The 17458-nt window shown below is 44.9% G+C and overlaps 1 protein-coding gene across 4 annotated transcripts in view; it reads right to left on the bottom strand.

The window, feature by feature from the left end:
• Positions 1-17458, bottom strand: part of LOC119398162 (antimicrobial peptide microplusin) — a 104974-nt gene that overhangs the window by 37891 nt on the left and 49625 nt on the right. For 3 of the 4 annotated variants that reach the window (XM_049416470.1, XM_037665335.2, XM_037665334.2), the window contains 4 exons: positions 17190-17251; positions 16735-16824; positions 15835-15861; positions 12953-13071 (listed from right to left, as the gene is read on the bottom strand). In XM_049416470.1, coding sequence (XP_049272427.1) covers positions 12994-13071; positions 15835-15861; positions 16735-16824; positions 17190-17251 — 257 coding nt within the window. In that variant the 3' untranslated portion in view covers positions 12953-12993. Of the gene's footprint in view, positions 1-12952; positions 13072-15834; positions 15862-16734; positions 16825-17189; positions 17252-17458 lie in introns of those variants that run through there. The other variant, XM_049416477.1, reaches the window with a different exon arrangement.

Genomic DNA, 17458 nt, shown 5'->3' with positions numbered 1-17458 from the left:
AGCACTTGCCCCACCTCTTTCTGCTCCGAGCGAACATATATAAATCCAGTGACTGTACCTGTAAACTCCACAATTGAAAAAGACTGGTCCCCGGTCAAAACGTCGAGAATAATTTTGTGTGTGTGTGTGTGTGTGTGTGTGTGTGTTTGTGTTTGTGTGTGTTTGTTTGTGTGTGTGTTTGTGTGTGTGTTTGTGTGGTGTGTGTGTTTGTGTGTGTTTGTGTGTGTGTTTGTGTGGTGTGTGTGGTGTGTGTGTGTGTGTGTGTGTGTGTGTGTGTGTGTGTGTGTGTGTGTGTGTGTGTGTGTGTGTGTGTGTGTGTGTGTGTGTGTGTGTGTGTGTGTGTGTGTGTGTGCCGGCACTTCATAAGGATCCATTATTAAAGTAATGTGCATTTTCTGGAAAAAATAGATTTATTGATCGGATCTGCGCAAATGGCAAAAATTCTTCCAAAATACTCTCCCCCGGCATCAATACACTTGCGGAGACGTGTCTGCCACGCCTGGAAGGCGCCCTGAAAGTCATCGACGGGAATGTCTCTCAGGAACGTTGTAACATGCTTTTGGTTTTTTTGATCGTCTCCCAATGCTTTCCTTTCAGCTCTCTCTTCAGTAGGAGAAAAAAAAAAGTCGCACGGAGCCAAGTCGGGACTGTAAGGGGGATTTGGGACCACCCAATCCCCCTTACAGTTGCTCCGGGCCAGGAAGTTCGTAACGATGAAGGGCGCGTGGCTGGGGGCATTTTTTGGGGGGCCTACTTTCCGGTTGCTAGCTATCTCAAATAAATTATTTGTACATTTCTGTAGGAGCTTTCAAGGACACACTCATGTTCAGGGCTTAAAGTCGGGGGGACAGGGGGGAGGGAGGGGGGGGGGACTGGCGCCCCTCCAGTTTTAAAACGGGGCTCGCCGCCCCCCCCCCCCCCCTCGGCAGGTCAACTGTAGCACTGCGGCACCCATTCGACAAGCTCTGGAGCTGACTTTTTTTTTTTTGCAGTATTACTTTGTGCAGAGGAATTATAGCTCGACAATTTTTTTAAATAATGATTTAATCGCAATTATTCGGTTGATGGGGCATCAACAAAATAAAAGCAAAGAAAGAAAGAAACAGGTGTCATCGTACTGCTGGAGGCACAGGGTCGTCGGCACAACTAGTATGCACATAACGAAAGAAATAAAGCACATTGTATACACTTTTTCTCGTGCACACTAGTTGCGCAGACGACCCTGTGGCACAATGTGCCAACGATACCGTAATCTGCTGCCCGGCGCACATATTTCCCATAGGGCCCGCCAAGCGAGCTCACAATGTAAAGCGAATTCATTCATTGACATCAAGGCGACAAGACTTTTCGGCGCTCACGAGCCGCTGACATACATCGCGCATCTTGATGCCTCCTGTGACGAGCGTCAGGTGCAAGGGCGACCAGGTGCATGGCGGCGAATTCGAAACAGAAAGAAATGCAGGGTGCGTTCAGAGGGTCAAATTCAAAAATTATTTTCTTCCTTAAAATAAAGAATGATTTGACTAGACTTTCTTCATTACTTAGCAATGAAGTCTTCTATCAAACGCCATATTATGAGGCTTTTTACTTGGACCGCGTCAGTACAAAAAATAGGTGAAATATTCAATAAATCACACATTTTCTCTGATTCGCAATTTTTTTTCGCGAAGATTTGAAGACTTTTTCACCGCTGAACATTTTTGTGCAAACAAACACTTTCCTGAAAACCACACCAACATTAAGATCACTTCGGGAAAGTTTGAGTTAGGTTAGGAAAAAATCGCGAACTTTAAAGATTTCCGTTGTATTTGAAGATACGTAGCTGGTAGCTAAACACAAATATTTCGGAATTGTTAAATAGCCCAACTAAGCAGAACCTCTGTAGTAGCGCAAGCGCTGTTCGTAAGCTCAACAAACGAAAGTAGATTTTATATACATTTTTATTGGGCACACTTTAACAAAAGCAAGCGAAATTTGAGGGGGCGCCAGGGTCTTGAAAATTTTTTTCGAGCAAAAATATTTTGCCACAATATTCCATTGGGTATAGGAAAAAGGTATACATTTTATCAGCAAAATCTGCGATGTGAGAGCGCCACGTTTGGGACACTTGGCATGTGTGTGTGTGTGTGTGTGTGTGTGTAGGTCGTCGCCCTATAAGACTCCCCCCACCGATGAAGGGAGACTTTCAGCCCTGCTCGTATTAGTTCATAATCATACACCTCGTCGGAAGCACGAAAAAAACCCCTAAAAACCCTGAATGATAATATTCTCACCCTTTATGGGTAAAAGATAACTATCAATTTCCATTGCTCTTTCGTCTTTCAACATTTTAAAGGCACGTTCTGAAATGTATATAAATGCGAAGCAGAATTCTTGTTCGCAAACTATGTTTCTTTTGCTTTTCAATTGAGCGAGGCCAACTCAAAAATAATATTTAAGTTAAACGGTTCATATTTCGTCAATCAGCATAATTTGGAAAAGTGCGTATATAGGGGAAAAAAACAAACCAGGGTGCCAAGCACTTTGTCCTGTAGTTTTTTTGTGAGTGTTTTTTGCCCCTGTGTTCGCAGTGTTCAAAATTACGTGTATACAGTTTGATAACACTTACGAACCAGCCATGCTCCACAATACAATGTGCCGCCACTTATGTAGAGCTTTGGTTTAGGCGGCTGGGCTTGTTGACCAAGTTAAGCTGACGAAGCTGGCGGAAACGACTTTGAAATCTTGTGTTTGTTTTTTGTTTGTTTGTTTGTTTGTTTTTTCTACGTGCTTTTAGAACAAGCAACAGTTTCGATGGTGTGCGCGCCTCTTTTTCAGCGCGTGCCCCGGATCACGTGGCTTGGTGTGCGTGATGGTGAAAAGTGCAGGCACCAACGTAAGCAGAGTCAGTGCGATTTACACGCCATCAAATCCTTTGCGTGAGGGAGTGCAGAAATATAAGGTTTGCGCGCCAAAGTGGGCGATACTATTTATGCCATTTTCTACTTCGCCTAAAAGAAATGTGTTAATTCTGCAACAAGGAGCAATATATGAAACAAAAGAAATGATTTGCCAAGCCCCACACAATATATCGTTCTCGAGAGATCGATGCGGCCGCAATCGTCGTGTTTCTTTATTGACTATTACAAGATTTCCAGCGTTCGATTAATGGCCGCCACATTTTAATAAATACAGATGGTAAAAGCGGTAGATTACAACACGCTTTGGGCATGCGCAAGCCTTTAAGAACGACGTGACAATCCGATCAAAAATAATGACCGTCACACGATGACGTCCCTTCATAACGAGTTTTGTCTCGGCGATTATTCACCCTCACGAGTGCAGTTTAGAGTGCAGTTGTGTTCCTGTGTATATGCTCCCATGTACAGGGACACTAGAGTGCATCCGGTGCAGCGTTTTGCAGCGCCACTTATTATTCAAGACTGGAGAGGCGTTGGAAAAAAATGTGCGCGGCTGAAACAGAGCCATTAAGCAAGCTTTTGGTTCGAGCTAAATGTCTCATGAATTTAGGTTTTATTTCGTGTCGTGTTTACTCATATATCTCGTTTGCCTGCATCGTTTACCTGTTTCGCCTTCAAGAAATCAAAACTCAGCTTATTCTGCTGCAATGCAAACGAAAAAAAAGAAATCATTTTGCTGTAACGGAATGGTGGCGCCATCTAACGCTACTACGACGTAAGGCATGCGCGCGAACTTTCTGTTGCAGCTGTAACCTTATATTTGATATAGTGTCAGCTTTATGACGACATTAATCATGCACTGGCGTATCAGAGGGCGGGGGGGGGGGGTAGTTCTGGGGGGGGGGGTTCTGACCCCCTCAAAATTTTCAATTTGTTATGTGTATGTATACACGCACACATAGAAACACACGTACGAACATACATAAAGGTTAGCTGACACCCCCCCCCCCCCCCAGAAAAAAAAATTGTGCCTAAGCATCTGTTGTCATGAGTAATTGAACGCTGACTTTGGGGCTGCGACCCACCTTTACAGTCAACACCCCGACTTTATTGCAAATTATATTAATATTTCCCAAAATACACACAGAGGTGGAAGGGCTTCGAGAGTTGCTGGGCTGGTTGGTCCATAATGGTAAACTGCAGAGTGTAAATAACGCACGGGAGAGAGAACACAGGCAGCAGCGCAGGACAAGCACTTGTACTGTGGAGCGTGTTTTTCTCCGTGTGGTACGCTATCTGTGCTCTGCAGCTTATAAGAGTAATTTCCCTGTCGTTTTGAATCTTTTGATAAGCCGCCATGACGGCCGCGTTCAAAACGCATGCAATGCACACGTTCACGTAGCAGTATTTGTGTGCTCGTTACACAAACTCTAATGATCGTCCCCTGAGCATAAAGGTTATATTCGATCATCGACCGCACCGATCAATGACTCAGAAAGCAGTGGAAGCTCTTTTATTAATTTGCACCGTTCTTCATCGATACTTATGCCCCTTTCAGCCTCTTGTCGCGACGTTTCTTGATTCAATGTATTAGGCCTTCAAATCAACTCGAATTTTGATTTGATGACCTCCGCGCCCTATTTCCAGCACAAGAGCGAGGCAGTAGGTTTTGTTGAGGGAAAAAGAGAGGTTAACCACACTTGGCTACCCTCCATCGGGGGAGGGGAAATTGCACTAACAAATGGATAGAAGTGTGAATAAAATCAGAGAGACCAGAGAGAGTGGAGATGGATTCCGGTAGTAAAGTTTCTAGGGCAATTCGGGGATTCGTGACGGCAAAAACAGCGTGAACGTAAGAGCACGGGACGAAGAAGGAACACGCACGACTACACGGTAGTGATGCAGAACTATCGGTAATTTGACTATCGATAGTATCGATAGTGTTTTTGAAACTATCGACAGTGTAAACAAACTATCGATAGTGCTACTATCGGCAAACTATCGATAGTGCAATGGGTAGTACCACCGTTAATATTACTGTAGGGATATTACTGCCACGCGTGGTTATTGCTTTGTTTTGACGTATTCGGGTTCAGTCACCCACAAAGACTGTTAGCAACGTTTGACGCAGACCGTGCCGTAATGTTTGAGAAGCTTCACAATTGTTTGAGATCATTCTGTTAAGACTACGCGCCCAACGCGAACAGTCAAGTTTATGCGAGAGCTTACGCAAGCACCAGCGATAACGCTGGAAGGTTTGATGACTGATGTATAAAGGACGACGCGTTCCACCGATGATCAGATTACTCAACGGCTGACGACTGCTCCCGCCACTATCAGTGCGCAGCATGTTTCGCTTGTATTTTGAGTTTTGATTTTCTGGACACAAGTTCACCCAAATAGAGAGCTCCGTATTTCCCAGTCTTGCTGCAGCATTCTCCACTGTTTGTTTGTTTCAGCTGCAGCATTCTTCACCGTTTGTTTCTTTGTTTTTTTTGTTTCTTTTTGTTTGTTTGTTTTTTGTTTGTTTGTTTGTTTGATTGATTGATTGATTGATTGATTGATTGATTGTTTGTTTGTTTGTTTGTTTGTTTTTGACATCTTAAAGCATGCTGGGTGCACACATGTAGGGGTCCCAGAGCAAATATTATTAAGGCGAATACCTTAGATGCCCCATCAAACGCGAAAATTGACCGTCGGCGTCCCGCGTCGTCGGCGTGAACGTGAATGATGCAAAAGATTATCAGGTGATGAGGTCACCATATGACGTCGAGATGACGGCACATGACGTGACGTCACATGATGACGTCATCCCGTCATCGTCTCTTCGTCAAAGGTGGGCCGATCACCTAGGCAGTGCAAAACCAGGAGAGGGGCAGAAAGCTTGCAATGCCTCCAATCCCGGAGGCAGTGCAACACCACGTTACGTGCGAAAAACATTCCGAGGGGCCGGGGTTGGATCAATACATCGACTGTGAAGAAAAAGAAGAAGGTGATGGCTTTCGCCTTCGAGTCGCCTTAGGCAAATGCATAAAGGAGCCTGTGAGTATTTACTTCCTTAGCAGAGGCAACTGATGCCAATTCACCGCCTCAATGGAAAGTGTGTGACCGCGTGTCCGCGGCAGTAATGAGAGACATACAAAGCAAGCTATTGTTTTTGCCTTTCACTTAAAGGCTTTCTGTTTCACGAATTTGCTTGGAAGGCCACACCTACGTGCCCGTCAAACAGCCTCGACGGAGTGGCCCCGAAGTCTGCAGAAACAAAACGCACGGAATGCTGGGATCATGCGGATCCCCTGTAACCTGGCCAGTCTGGCGCCCTCTCGCTAGATTTCCGTGCAGCAATGCTCCCGTCGAAGCGCATGCATTCCAATGGCAGATTTGGCCGGAGCGATCTCGCTCAGAGCTATGTCCTTGGTTTGCGATCCTGCCGAGCACTCGCGATCTGCCAATGGCATTCAACATAAGAGTAACAGTCTGGGTTTCAAGAGAGGGCTAGCGTGCGAGGGGGAGTCAGAAATTTTGGTGGGCAGATCAGATTAAGTAGTTCAAGTTATAACGTTGGTGCAGTAAGCACAGGACCGGGTTGATTGGCGAAATATGGGAGAGGCCTTTTCCCTGCAGTGGGCGGAGTCAGGCCGATGATAATGATGATGACCTCACAATGATGATCTTCTATTTGTTCCGAGTTGCGTCTCTCAGGACTACTAATAATGTTTCGTCAACCAATCAATCAACCACACTCCTTGCCAGCTCACCGACTGTAATTCATAAATTTCATGCCTTAGTTTGACCTTACTAAAATTTTGTTAATTAGTCGACGATATATTTCTATTCCTCGAGAAAGTATTATCCACCTATTGAAGTAATCCAGCACGGGGATTAAAATTCTGTGATCAACCTTAGCCGATATAAAACATTCCGTGTGGCCTAAAGAAACATGCACCCAATATTGTGTTCCTCTCCCGACTGTAATCAGGCAATTTTAGATGGTAAAAGTTCACGTTTCAATTCTGTATCTTTCAATTTTGCGCCGAGAAAAATTAAAACAAGGGTCAGCTACGTAGGCAAACACGCTTTTCGCAACGGGCATGCACTAAAAAATATTTAATGATACACTGTAGGATAAAGCAAACGTCCTTGTTAGTGTCTCAAAACACTTTTTATCCGCTATACACACGCATTGCTCACATTGCCTTCCGCGCTGACCTAAAGAGCACTACTCACACCTTTCAACTCAATCCTAATAACTATGTGAAAAATTCGTCAGAAATTGATACAATATGAACATTATAATTGTGATGAGGCTGTCATCTTGGCAGACTATAAATCTCCATTTAGTTAGGGTGAATACTGCCTCCAGCGTCTTTTTTTTTCTCTTTTTTTTGTGTCACGTGCATGCATAGGTCGGCACAAAAAGTGGAACTCATTCAGACTCACCAAAATTTTCCTCAACCGGACTCACTCGAACCATGACTCACTAAACTTTTTCTTAACCGGGCTCACTCGGAGTCATATTCACCAGCACATTACTCAGCCGGACTCATTCAGACTCACACGGCTTGACCTTAGTCTGAGTGAGCCTGAGTGAGCCGACTCATGAGTCCGCTAGCGTAAAATTTGCTTTTTCGATCACGGTGTCAATGCTCTTTAACGCCAATATCTCCCATAATCGGCGATCTACGATACGCCATTTGATATTGTACCGTCTTATACGAGCTATCAGAGGTTTCAATCAAGTAAGGACATTTTTATCGAATACGCGACTCACACGAGATATTTATATGACGAACTTCCCGTAGAATAGTTTGTGGGGGGAATCACGACACCCCCCACCCCCAACTCACACCTCTGATCAATAAATATTTAGATGGCGCATGAACGCAAGTGCGTTGAGATATATGTGAATAGACTTGAGTATAAACATTGGCTTGTATAAAGCTGATATTAAAGGGACACTAAAGGCAAATAGCAATTTATGTCAGAGTGAAAACTCAATGTATGACAACGTCTAAAACGGCAATATTATCAACAGCAGTGCCCTACTTACCGAGAAATTAAGCTAAATGTACCACACGATGAGCGCCACGAGCAGGACATTTTGGAAATGATCCCGATGACGTGAGAGAGTGCGACTACAATTAATCACTCGTAATCAAACTAGCTGCAATAAAAAAAGAACCTTCCGTGCATCAAGAGACGTAATAAAATGCTCCTTGTTCGTTTCTGCTTGATTCATGGGAAAAAGAACCTATTTGGCGTTGCCATGGGGAACGGCGCGCGTGGTTCAAAGGTTCCGTTTTCGCCGAACTGCGCTTCGCCCGGCGCCCTGCTTCGCTCACGCGATCGCGCCTCAGTGGTAGTTTCGGTATCGCGTACTGCCGCGTGTGTTTTGCGCGCTCGTGAAACTCGCTCTGACAGAAAGTTCGACAAAATGCCGCATGCATGTGATGTTGCCGGATGCCCGAGTGGCGCACGCGGCCAGTGTACGCCGCCGCGCAGTAAAGGCGGGCAACGTTGGGCACGGCAGCAGTGACGTGTGAAAGACTGATTTCAGACAGGTGATTTCAAGTGCACTAACGCGATGCGGACCACTAAAACGTGATTTTATTTCAAAATAAGCACTTCCTTGGCATAAAAGTAGCACTGCGAGGTTTCTGGACCGCTATTTAAACAATCAACGCCGACTTAATATTTGCCTTTAGTGTCCCTTTAAAGCTGAACAAGAGATGCATAGGTCGGCAATAACAAGTGGAGCTCACTAAGACTCACTCAAGACACATATTTTGCGCTTAGGGCACACTCGAACTCAGACTCACCAATATTTTCCTCAACCGGACTCACTCAGACTCAGACTCACTAAACTTTCCTGAGCAGGACTGACTCGGACTCAGACTCACCAAAATATCACTCACCCGGACTCATTCACACTCACACTCACGGCCCGATCTGAGTCTGAGTGAGTCGACTCATGAGTGAGTTTGCCGACCTATGCATGCATGTACAAGACACGAAGTTCTGTTTGTTCATAAGTGTGCTGTGAATTAAAAAAAAATCTTGGGACATCAGTTCAATTCAGGTGCACGCAGAAGCTCGTCCATGCGTTGACGTGGGAAAAACGAACGATTCTCTTAGTCGTTGTAGATAAAAACTAACTGAGCTCTTTTAAACAAAAATGTATAGCGGTATACCATCCTGTGGCAGGTATTCTGCTTCCATGGCTGTGTCCACGAGTGTGGCATGGTTTAACACAGTACCGTGTGTGTGTGGTAACCTTTCATCGCAGATTCCCGCGGGCCTTCCACCCAGATAGGATTAATGACAAGAGTCCCTGTGTTAGAACTTTATAGAATCGGCTCACTCATGCGGGCATCTGCTACATCCTTGTACTCGCTACACAGCTCCAGATGTTGAGCAAATATCCTGGCGGAAACTATGGCTAGCAGGGAGCAGAACACAGTATGCCTTCATTATACCTATGTGACTCCTCACTAATGGGATCCAACCAAATGACAAAGACAGGGTGCAACAAGTGGTTGGAAGGAAATATGCGGCCTACATTTTACATCGTTAAAAACATTGCACTCATGCATCTGCCACCGAGCCGGTCGACAACTATCCGCGATGCGCAGCGCCTATAGGGGCGCCACTGAAAGCCGCGTAGCGGCGGCCGTTTGAACCGCTGGTCGGTCGCGTAGCAGACTCTTCGTTTGCGCACGTGCGATTTGCCGCTTGTGCGCGTCCCAGATAATTACTTTTGCGGCGATAGGTGTGCGCAAAGGAGCCGCACTTTATAATAGTGGACATGTGTCCGATGTCAAAGCTGTGTGGGACGACAATGCACGTCACCATACGCGCCAAGTGTTTGCCACAGACAAGCGTCAACAAGCTTCCCTACGAAGTGGAGCTCGTCGTAAGTACACCGGCCTTCGTTATAACGTCGCGATCAATAATGCCTGCATGCGTTGACGCGTGAACCAACGTTTTTTCTCGACACAGTAGCTTCGTTTACGTGCCATGTGTTTATATAGTAGATTTTGAAGAAGTGCTGTCGCACCGTCGTATAGATTTCACAGGTGCGGCCACGCGAAGGGTCAGCGTTGGTAAAACTTTGAAACCAGCACGATAAACTTCTGAAAAAATAAACGATACACTTTTCATCAACGGTGCAAAAGCGCACAGCGAACATTCTGCACCGATGATCGCATTCCAGTGCCATCAATAGGTAGAATGCTGCCGATTTCGTCCAGCACACGTGTGATTCGACGGCGCTTTTGTAAAGGAGCCGTCACCTTCCCCACATTCTCTGGCATTGCGCTTCGCGCCATTCGTTTCACAAGAGAGCCTAGGCATCGCGTCTTATCACTAATAACAACCTCATGTGCATTGTAGCGTCTACAATGCAGGCGAGGCGACCAAGTGTAAACGTAGTAGCTTTCGCTGAATACGTAGCGACATAAATGGAGAAATAAACACACGGTAATCGTTTTAACACTGCCGTAAACAAAGCGTGATGGCTTACTTTCTACGTCGTACAGCCGCAATCCACCACCGCCGTCGCTCTCGCTCATGAAATAGCACCGGAAACCTGTAGAAGTGCGTTCCTGCGATTTTTTGTGTGTGTTTGAGCAGCCGACAACGCAGCAGTTATTTTTCGACATCGCCGAGGCCCGACAGAGTCGTTAAATCACGACGAAAACACATCCATCCGTGCACTCGCGTAGACGCTCGCGGGAACACTGCTCGCCGGGACACGTCAGCGCTTCCGAGCCGTGGCGGCAGATGGCGTCGTCGGCGCTTTGCGCATCGCCTATAGGGGCTCCAGGAGAACGTCACACACAACATTTAAAACGTCATACCAAGGATTGTTGGTCAGTCTTAGCGTCAGACAAAAGCAACACGTTCGGAACGTGTGTGCAACACGTGTTCTTGTATTATAATAATTGCTCATGTTTTACGTCCCAAAACCACGATTTCATTATGACAAACGCCGTTGTGGAGGGCGCCGGAAATTTCGACCGCCTGGAGTTCTTTAACGTACGCTGAAAACGCACAGTACACGAGCCTCTAGCATTTTCCCTGCACCGAAATCGCGACCACCGCGACTTTCGGGTCAGCCGTCCAGCACGGCACCATAACCATGAGACCACCGCAGGGGTTTGTGTGCCAGTATTAACAATACGCATACTTGTTGGAGAACTGCGGCTACATGAACCAACGCTTGCTGTAGCTATAGGAACCACGTCCTAGCGTTAACACAGCCAAGGCTACGAATCGCGCAATGCTGCAGACGTGCGCATTTCGCTCGCGTTCGGGTTACGCAACACCGCGAAACACAAGTCGCAGCTTTGCCTCTTCTTTAGGTCGATTACCTGCGTGGAGTGGCGCGGGCAACGAGAGCGCTGAATCGCGTTCGCGACGCTTTTAAGGCACTAGCGAGCGTATAGCCTCAGTGTGTCTGCAACGATATTAGAGCTCTATCTTTGTCGTGTGCCTTGTTGTGTTACTCCTCAGTGTACTTTGAAGCTCACCTAAGGGCAACTGCGTACTGTCCGAAAGTGTGTATAGGTGCGTGACGCTGCGTATTGTTTCTGCTGCGTCCGTTGCACCGTACTTTGTTTGCTCACTATTCACTTTCAATAACTCATTACTTAAAATACTTTGAAAGTTGTTGCAGAATGAGGAAGACAAAATAACCAAAGAATCGTAGAATATAATAAAACAAGCATAGAAAATATCATGCGTCAAATCAATGTTTCATGTATCGTAAGTTGGGATTTTACTTCTTTGAGAAAGCATTCGAAGTCTATCGCTGTACCTGTGAAGACGAATAGAACTTGTTCCGCAAATGAATGAACGTGGTGTGTATGATCTGTCGTCTCCTAATGAAAAGGAGGCTAAAATGGGAGGAGAAAGGGAGGCGGCGAGGTCGCGTTGCTGGGTGGTTGCGAAAATAAAGCATGCCCTGCGTCTATTTCTATGATACTCTGCGTTATAGAAGAGCGTCAAAAAGTATTATGACATTTACGTAACTGTGCAGTGCTAGAAGCATTGAAGTTTCTACCTCAACTAGCTTCGCCAATATGTTTTGCACGGTCCTTTTTTTTTTCAACAAGTAACATGCTTAATTATTTCACTAAACGATATACATGTTATACTTGCCTAACAAAATGTGTAGGGCGAGCGAAAAATTTGGTCAATCCTTGTAAACTCGAATCTCTTGAAAGAACGACCCCGCAAAGCGGGCTCATGTAAGATGCCAATAAGAATGGAGCCTTCCTCAACATCATTAATTCCTATACTATCGCTCCCCTGCTTTCTTTTCCAGTAGTATACTACAGTTCACTAGAGCAGGCTGTCATATCTATAATAAATTATGTATCTTTCAAAGCCAGTGGCCAAAATCTAGCATACCTCAGCACCTTCGTTTTCCAAATCGCAATCCGCCACGGACCTTAATGATGAGCGATATGCCGCAATCGAACAAGAATGCAAACGCCCTTGTTGACGAATTTCTCATATTTCTATGACTACATGCCCATTTGTTCTTTGGGATAATGATTCACTGCGGCTTCATACAAACACGTAGGCGAGGCAGTCACGTATTCTCTTTTAGTACTACGTTGTAGGAGCCCAGAAAAAATAGCTGCACGAAATATAACGTCAAAGAAATTAATGCATTCAGTGTATCCGTGCAAGCTCTACAAATGCTGAAGTATTTATTACCTGTTCCCAGTAAAGGATCATTTAAAATAACTGAATTTTAGCATTTAGCTAATGGTTCTTAAATAGCTCCTTTCAGTAAGTGAAGACGACTGTGAACAATATATAGCCGATCTCGTTTATTTAACGTGTACAGTACAGTATTTAAAGTTTTGTTCTTGACGTGAAGCATGCCGTAAAATGGACAAGGAAAAGTGATGGACAAGGGTTTAGGCAAACAACCGTTTATTTGTCTTCGTCATGCTTATATAAAAGGCTGCGCCAAGACATGCAGCTGCCTGGATACCCGCGATGAAGCACGTTGCAGCAGTAACGGAGCTGTCGACACGTCGAAGGCTCTGTTCTTGAATTGACTTAGAGTGGAAAACATTCAGTGGTGGTGATGGTGGTGACCAGCCTCTGGATCGCAAATGGTGGAAGCGCTGTGTATTTCCGAGATTTGAGACTTCTGTAAAGAGAGGTGAAAAAGAACATTGTAGCGCTTACTGACAAATATTTGGTACAGCGTCATTTCAAGTTCACCAAATGCTTCCTTTTCACGTCTTGAACCCTATATGCCACGTAATGCTAATTTAAACAAAAAATAAGGACAAACTTTGCATTTACCCATCGTATAACGAAGTTTTAAGCGTCCATCGTAAGTGAGAAATTGCGGGAAAGCTCCTATTATCTTCAATCAAAACACGCCAAGATTATGCATATACATATACATATGCACGTACAAATACAGGGAATGGCCTGGAAATGAGGACTGAGAACTAACGTTCGCCTTGTCGGATATGAACCGGCCCCAAAAGACTCTAATACAGCGTGTGGCAGCTTAGTCGCACTCGTAAGAGGGGGATGTGTGCTTCTCGAATTCGGTTATCTGCAGTGGCCATCTTATGCGCGCCACACACTGCGTGTGAAGGCATTGTCGACCCCCCCCCCCCCACCTACCTCGCCCCCTCTCGCGTAGTTATACGTTTTCTTATATACTTCAAAGCTATTTGATCGTTGTAGTAGCAGTAGTAGTTGTTACACTTATTCTTTTATACTTCAAATCTATTTGAATGTGTATTTATAAACTTTACCCTTACATATAGAGCTTCCTTGCTGGAGACATGTAAGCGCGGCAGCTAGAAACGCCTGGTAGCGCGTGTGTTTGAAGGTATAGTCAGTCAGTATAACTGCTAGCGTGTCTAGAATTTACATCGCTAATCGCAAGCTATAGTCAGACGTTGACAACTAACACTAAACGAAAAGCAAAATTTTCTTGCAGCATATCATAAAATGCGCACACGTTAAATCATAGATGATTTAGAATAGCCAAATGATCCAAGCGTAACTTCACGTTTGCAAATAGTTATAGTAAGGATTACTGCCCGCCCGAAGTAAAGCAGTATCGTAGCAAAGTAAAATGCTATTATTAAATGCGAAGCATTTCTTAGCGAACCTCTGGCACTTTGAGCGTTTCTATCTACGTATCTATCTATCTATCTATCTCTCTAGCCGCCTACGTCTGGGTGCTGTCGTGATCGCCTCCTTAACTTGGTGTAGACCAAAATTAGCATGGGAGGGTAAGACGACTTGAGGAATATGACTGTGTTGTCATGACATGAATAACGTGAAAATCCTGTCGCGTGCGTCGTCAAACCCTTTCCTCCAGACACGTGTGGCACATACCCGTTTACCACCGGCCGCGGTGTACGGGTATGCGCCACATGTGATTGACAGTTTATATCTACCCAGGAACAGCGAGAACAGATATTAGTAATTTAAATGCGAGAGCGTTAAGAAAAACCGACATCGGCAGCGTTGACCCGACGAATGGAAAGAATAAAAATCAGGATCCAAGCAGGAATCGAACCCAAGCATTCTGCGTGGCAATCAGGTATTCTACCACAAAGCCACGCCAGGTCTACAAACTGGTTTGGAAAAACAGCCTATGCAGGCGTAATGTCGGTGCAACGTCAGTTGTGGTTGTGGTGTTGGGTATCTAATTTTACAAGAAAGCAATAAACATTACATATGTACTCCTACGACACAGGCGTCATATCAGATTAACGTCTGTGGTTCCAGTGTTGACTCCGCCTTTATAGCAGTGTAATAAGCATTGCATTTGTATTCCTATGATTCAGCAAGCTTTATTGAAGCATTGCTCAACCCCGGAGGAATACATTAACGAAAGTTACGTATGATATTCACATCATCGCAGCCTAAAGTGCACTTAGTCCACCAGAACGACGTAGTGTCCTCTTCATTTCTTACGAGGTTGGGCGATGGCCTCATGCTGACCGAGGATGACAGACTGATTGACAGCCGCTTTGTAGACTAGGCTGCGTAGGTCACATACGCCCAGGTAGTCTACGAATGCGGCAAGCGCCATCCACTGATGTTCTACGTAGCCCTATCCAGGCCTACCAGCCTCAACGGCCTAAACCTCACCAACGCGATGGGCGACTTCAGATTCCGACATGTCGCCGGCTCTATATACAGACAATTTGTCGACGATATGACTGAGGCATCCACGATTTCTAAAAGCTGTACTATACCTCATACTTCACTACACATGAACCCCTCGCCACCGCGATCGCGACCGGATCCGATAACAAGTCATGACCAGCGTCTAGTGATCAGAAATCACGGTGATGATGACCTTGTTCAAGAACTGTTAGGAACCCCTTCCACACATGCACACAGGTTCGTGAAACGTGCGTGCTTTCTCCACGATAACGGACAAGTATAAGCACTACATATCAGCTTACCGCTTCTGGTGTTGGTAATACCCACGTTGCCGTTGGCAGCATTACCCAACTTTAAACAACTGGTCATATAACACATATGCGGCTCTTCAGCATATATGTGTGCGTATAAAATTTATACCAATCTTTAGCATCATGTCGTAACGTTTCGCTCAGTAAAAAAAAATTACGCCATAGTCAACTTCCCGCCGCATGCTTCGCATATTATCGACTTCCACGGTACGTGGGATCTGCCGAATTTTTAAACGTAATGTCGTTATGTTGCAATTCCCGCAACGTCTCGATATGACGCTTAATTTACAGCCCACTTCTTCCTTTTATATCCTCAGTACTGGTTCTTTTATAGAAGGATAACTAAGCAGCACCGTAAGATACACTGGTTCATACATACATGCTATCAAGACTTATATGATCCTCGATCAAGCGACTCTATAAAGTAACTTCAGTTTTGGGAAGTATACACTTACCGTGAAATGGTTCGCCATGGCTGCTTCCTGTTTGAAAAAAAGAGTAAAAAAGATTTGTGTATGTTAGCGCACGTATTACGAACATTTTGTACCAAGATTGCACTTTCGTTGATATTTGAAGACCCGCTGGTATACGTCGCAGTCGACGTGGTATTTACCATCCACTTCAAATTTCTAAACGGTTGTGTAGTTTGGAAAATTTGGTCTTTTTCTAGTAAACACTACGTGTCGTTCACGGTTCCTTTATATTAAACGGTAAAAAGCTTAACAATAGCATTCTATTAAGTGGATGTTGTCATTGAACGTCGCATTTGCTACTGTCTATTTATTGTAGTGTTATCAAAGGACGTTGCAGGTTGCCGCTAAGGCCTCTAAGTTTTTCTCAACGCGTGCGACGGCTCTAATTATGCCACATTACGACGACTACTGAAGCTTTTTCTTGTTCCATCCTTTTACAATTATTGCTTTTTTTAGAGGCCTTGTCGCTGTCGCACTTTAAATCCTTGATTAAGGTCAATATGACTGCACTGCAGTTAAAAACGACAACAAATAATATCCCCTATGCTGTCCTTGGCTTAATTGCGTGTGGTTTTCGTTAGTTGTGTATAACAAAGAAAGGAGGCTTTCGAACGATTCCTCCTGAAATGTAAATTGCAGCTTAGGACGAAGCTGCTCTGATCATTAAACATGGAGAATCAATATAATCGTGTTGAATCAAGTTCGGAGAAGAAATATGTCTCGAGACAGGCGCCTACTGCCTAGATAATCTGTGAATTCTGTTTTCGGGACTTTACAACCAACTATACTTTCCAACGATTGAACGCTGTAAGCAAGAAGAACCAGACTCGCTGGATTCGGTATGGAGTCTTAAAATGTTGTATAGAGAGAGGGATCGCTCACCAGGTCGTTTCCAACGCACAGCTTTCGGATGACGCAGCTCCAGTCCTGGCAGCCGAGAGTTTTCAGTGCCTTGTTAAAGCTCTGGTTCGCCTGCAACATACAGTCAAGGGACTGGTTATTACATGCGCGTAGTTTTACAAGAAATTTGCGCAGACACACGGACGCATACACACGCACAGACAAACACAAGCACGACTTTCTATCCCTCTGATATTTTCAACTTACACGATAACCAGGCTAGTAATTTCAATCACCTGCAGAGATCCACCAGTTCATCATGTATTCCCGTGTGCTACATTGAATACGGTGCCCACTGCGCACAATTAGGTATAAAATCTTTCGCCGAAACCGCGGGGTCAATATTTAAAGGGAAGCGAACAGAAAAGTGCAACCACATTCTCGAGCCACAAGCTGCAGTGTATGTATGTACTACATGTAGAACGTTCTTGTCTTACCTCTGCTGAGATGTGCAGCCCAATGCACTGGAGTTCAGTTCTCAGCTGGTCGTCCTGTTTCTCTGCGCATAAGAAAACCACGCACTTCCGTCAGGAACATAGACAACTAAACAGCGCTTATTGAAAAGATACTTGAACGGTAGAAATCCCTTTCTATATGTCAGCCATTGCGCACTATATGAGTATGGCAGGTTAAACATGGCCGCCATTGAAAATGTAAAGGCCGGAAGGGCAGGGCATGAAACCGTATAATGGAGGAGTGACTGCAA

Source organism: Rhipicephalus sanguineus, chromosome 1, assembly GCF_013339695.2.
Source record: "Rhipicephalus sanguineus isolate Rsan-2018 chromosome 1, BIME_Rsan_1.4, whole genome shotgun sequence".
Taxonomy (NCBI): Eukaryota; Metazoa; Arthropoda; class Arachnida; order Ixodida; family Ixodidae; genus Rhipicephalus; species Rhipicephalus sanguineus.
Note: the sequence above shows the minus strand (reverse complement) of the source record. Positions and strands in the feature narration are given on the sequence as shown.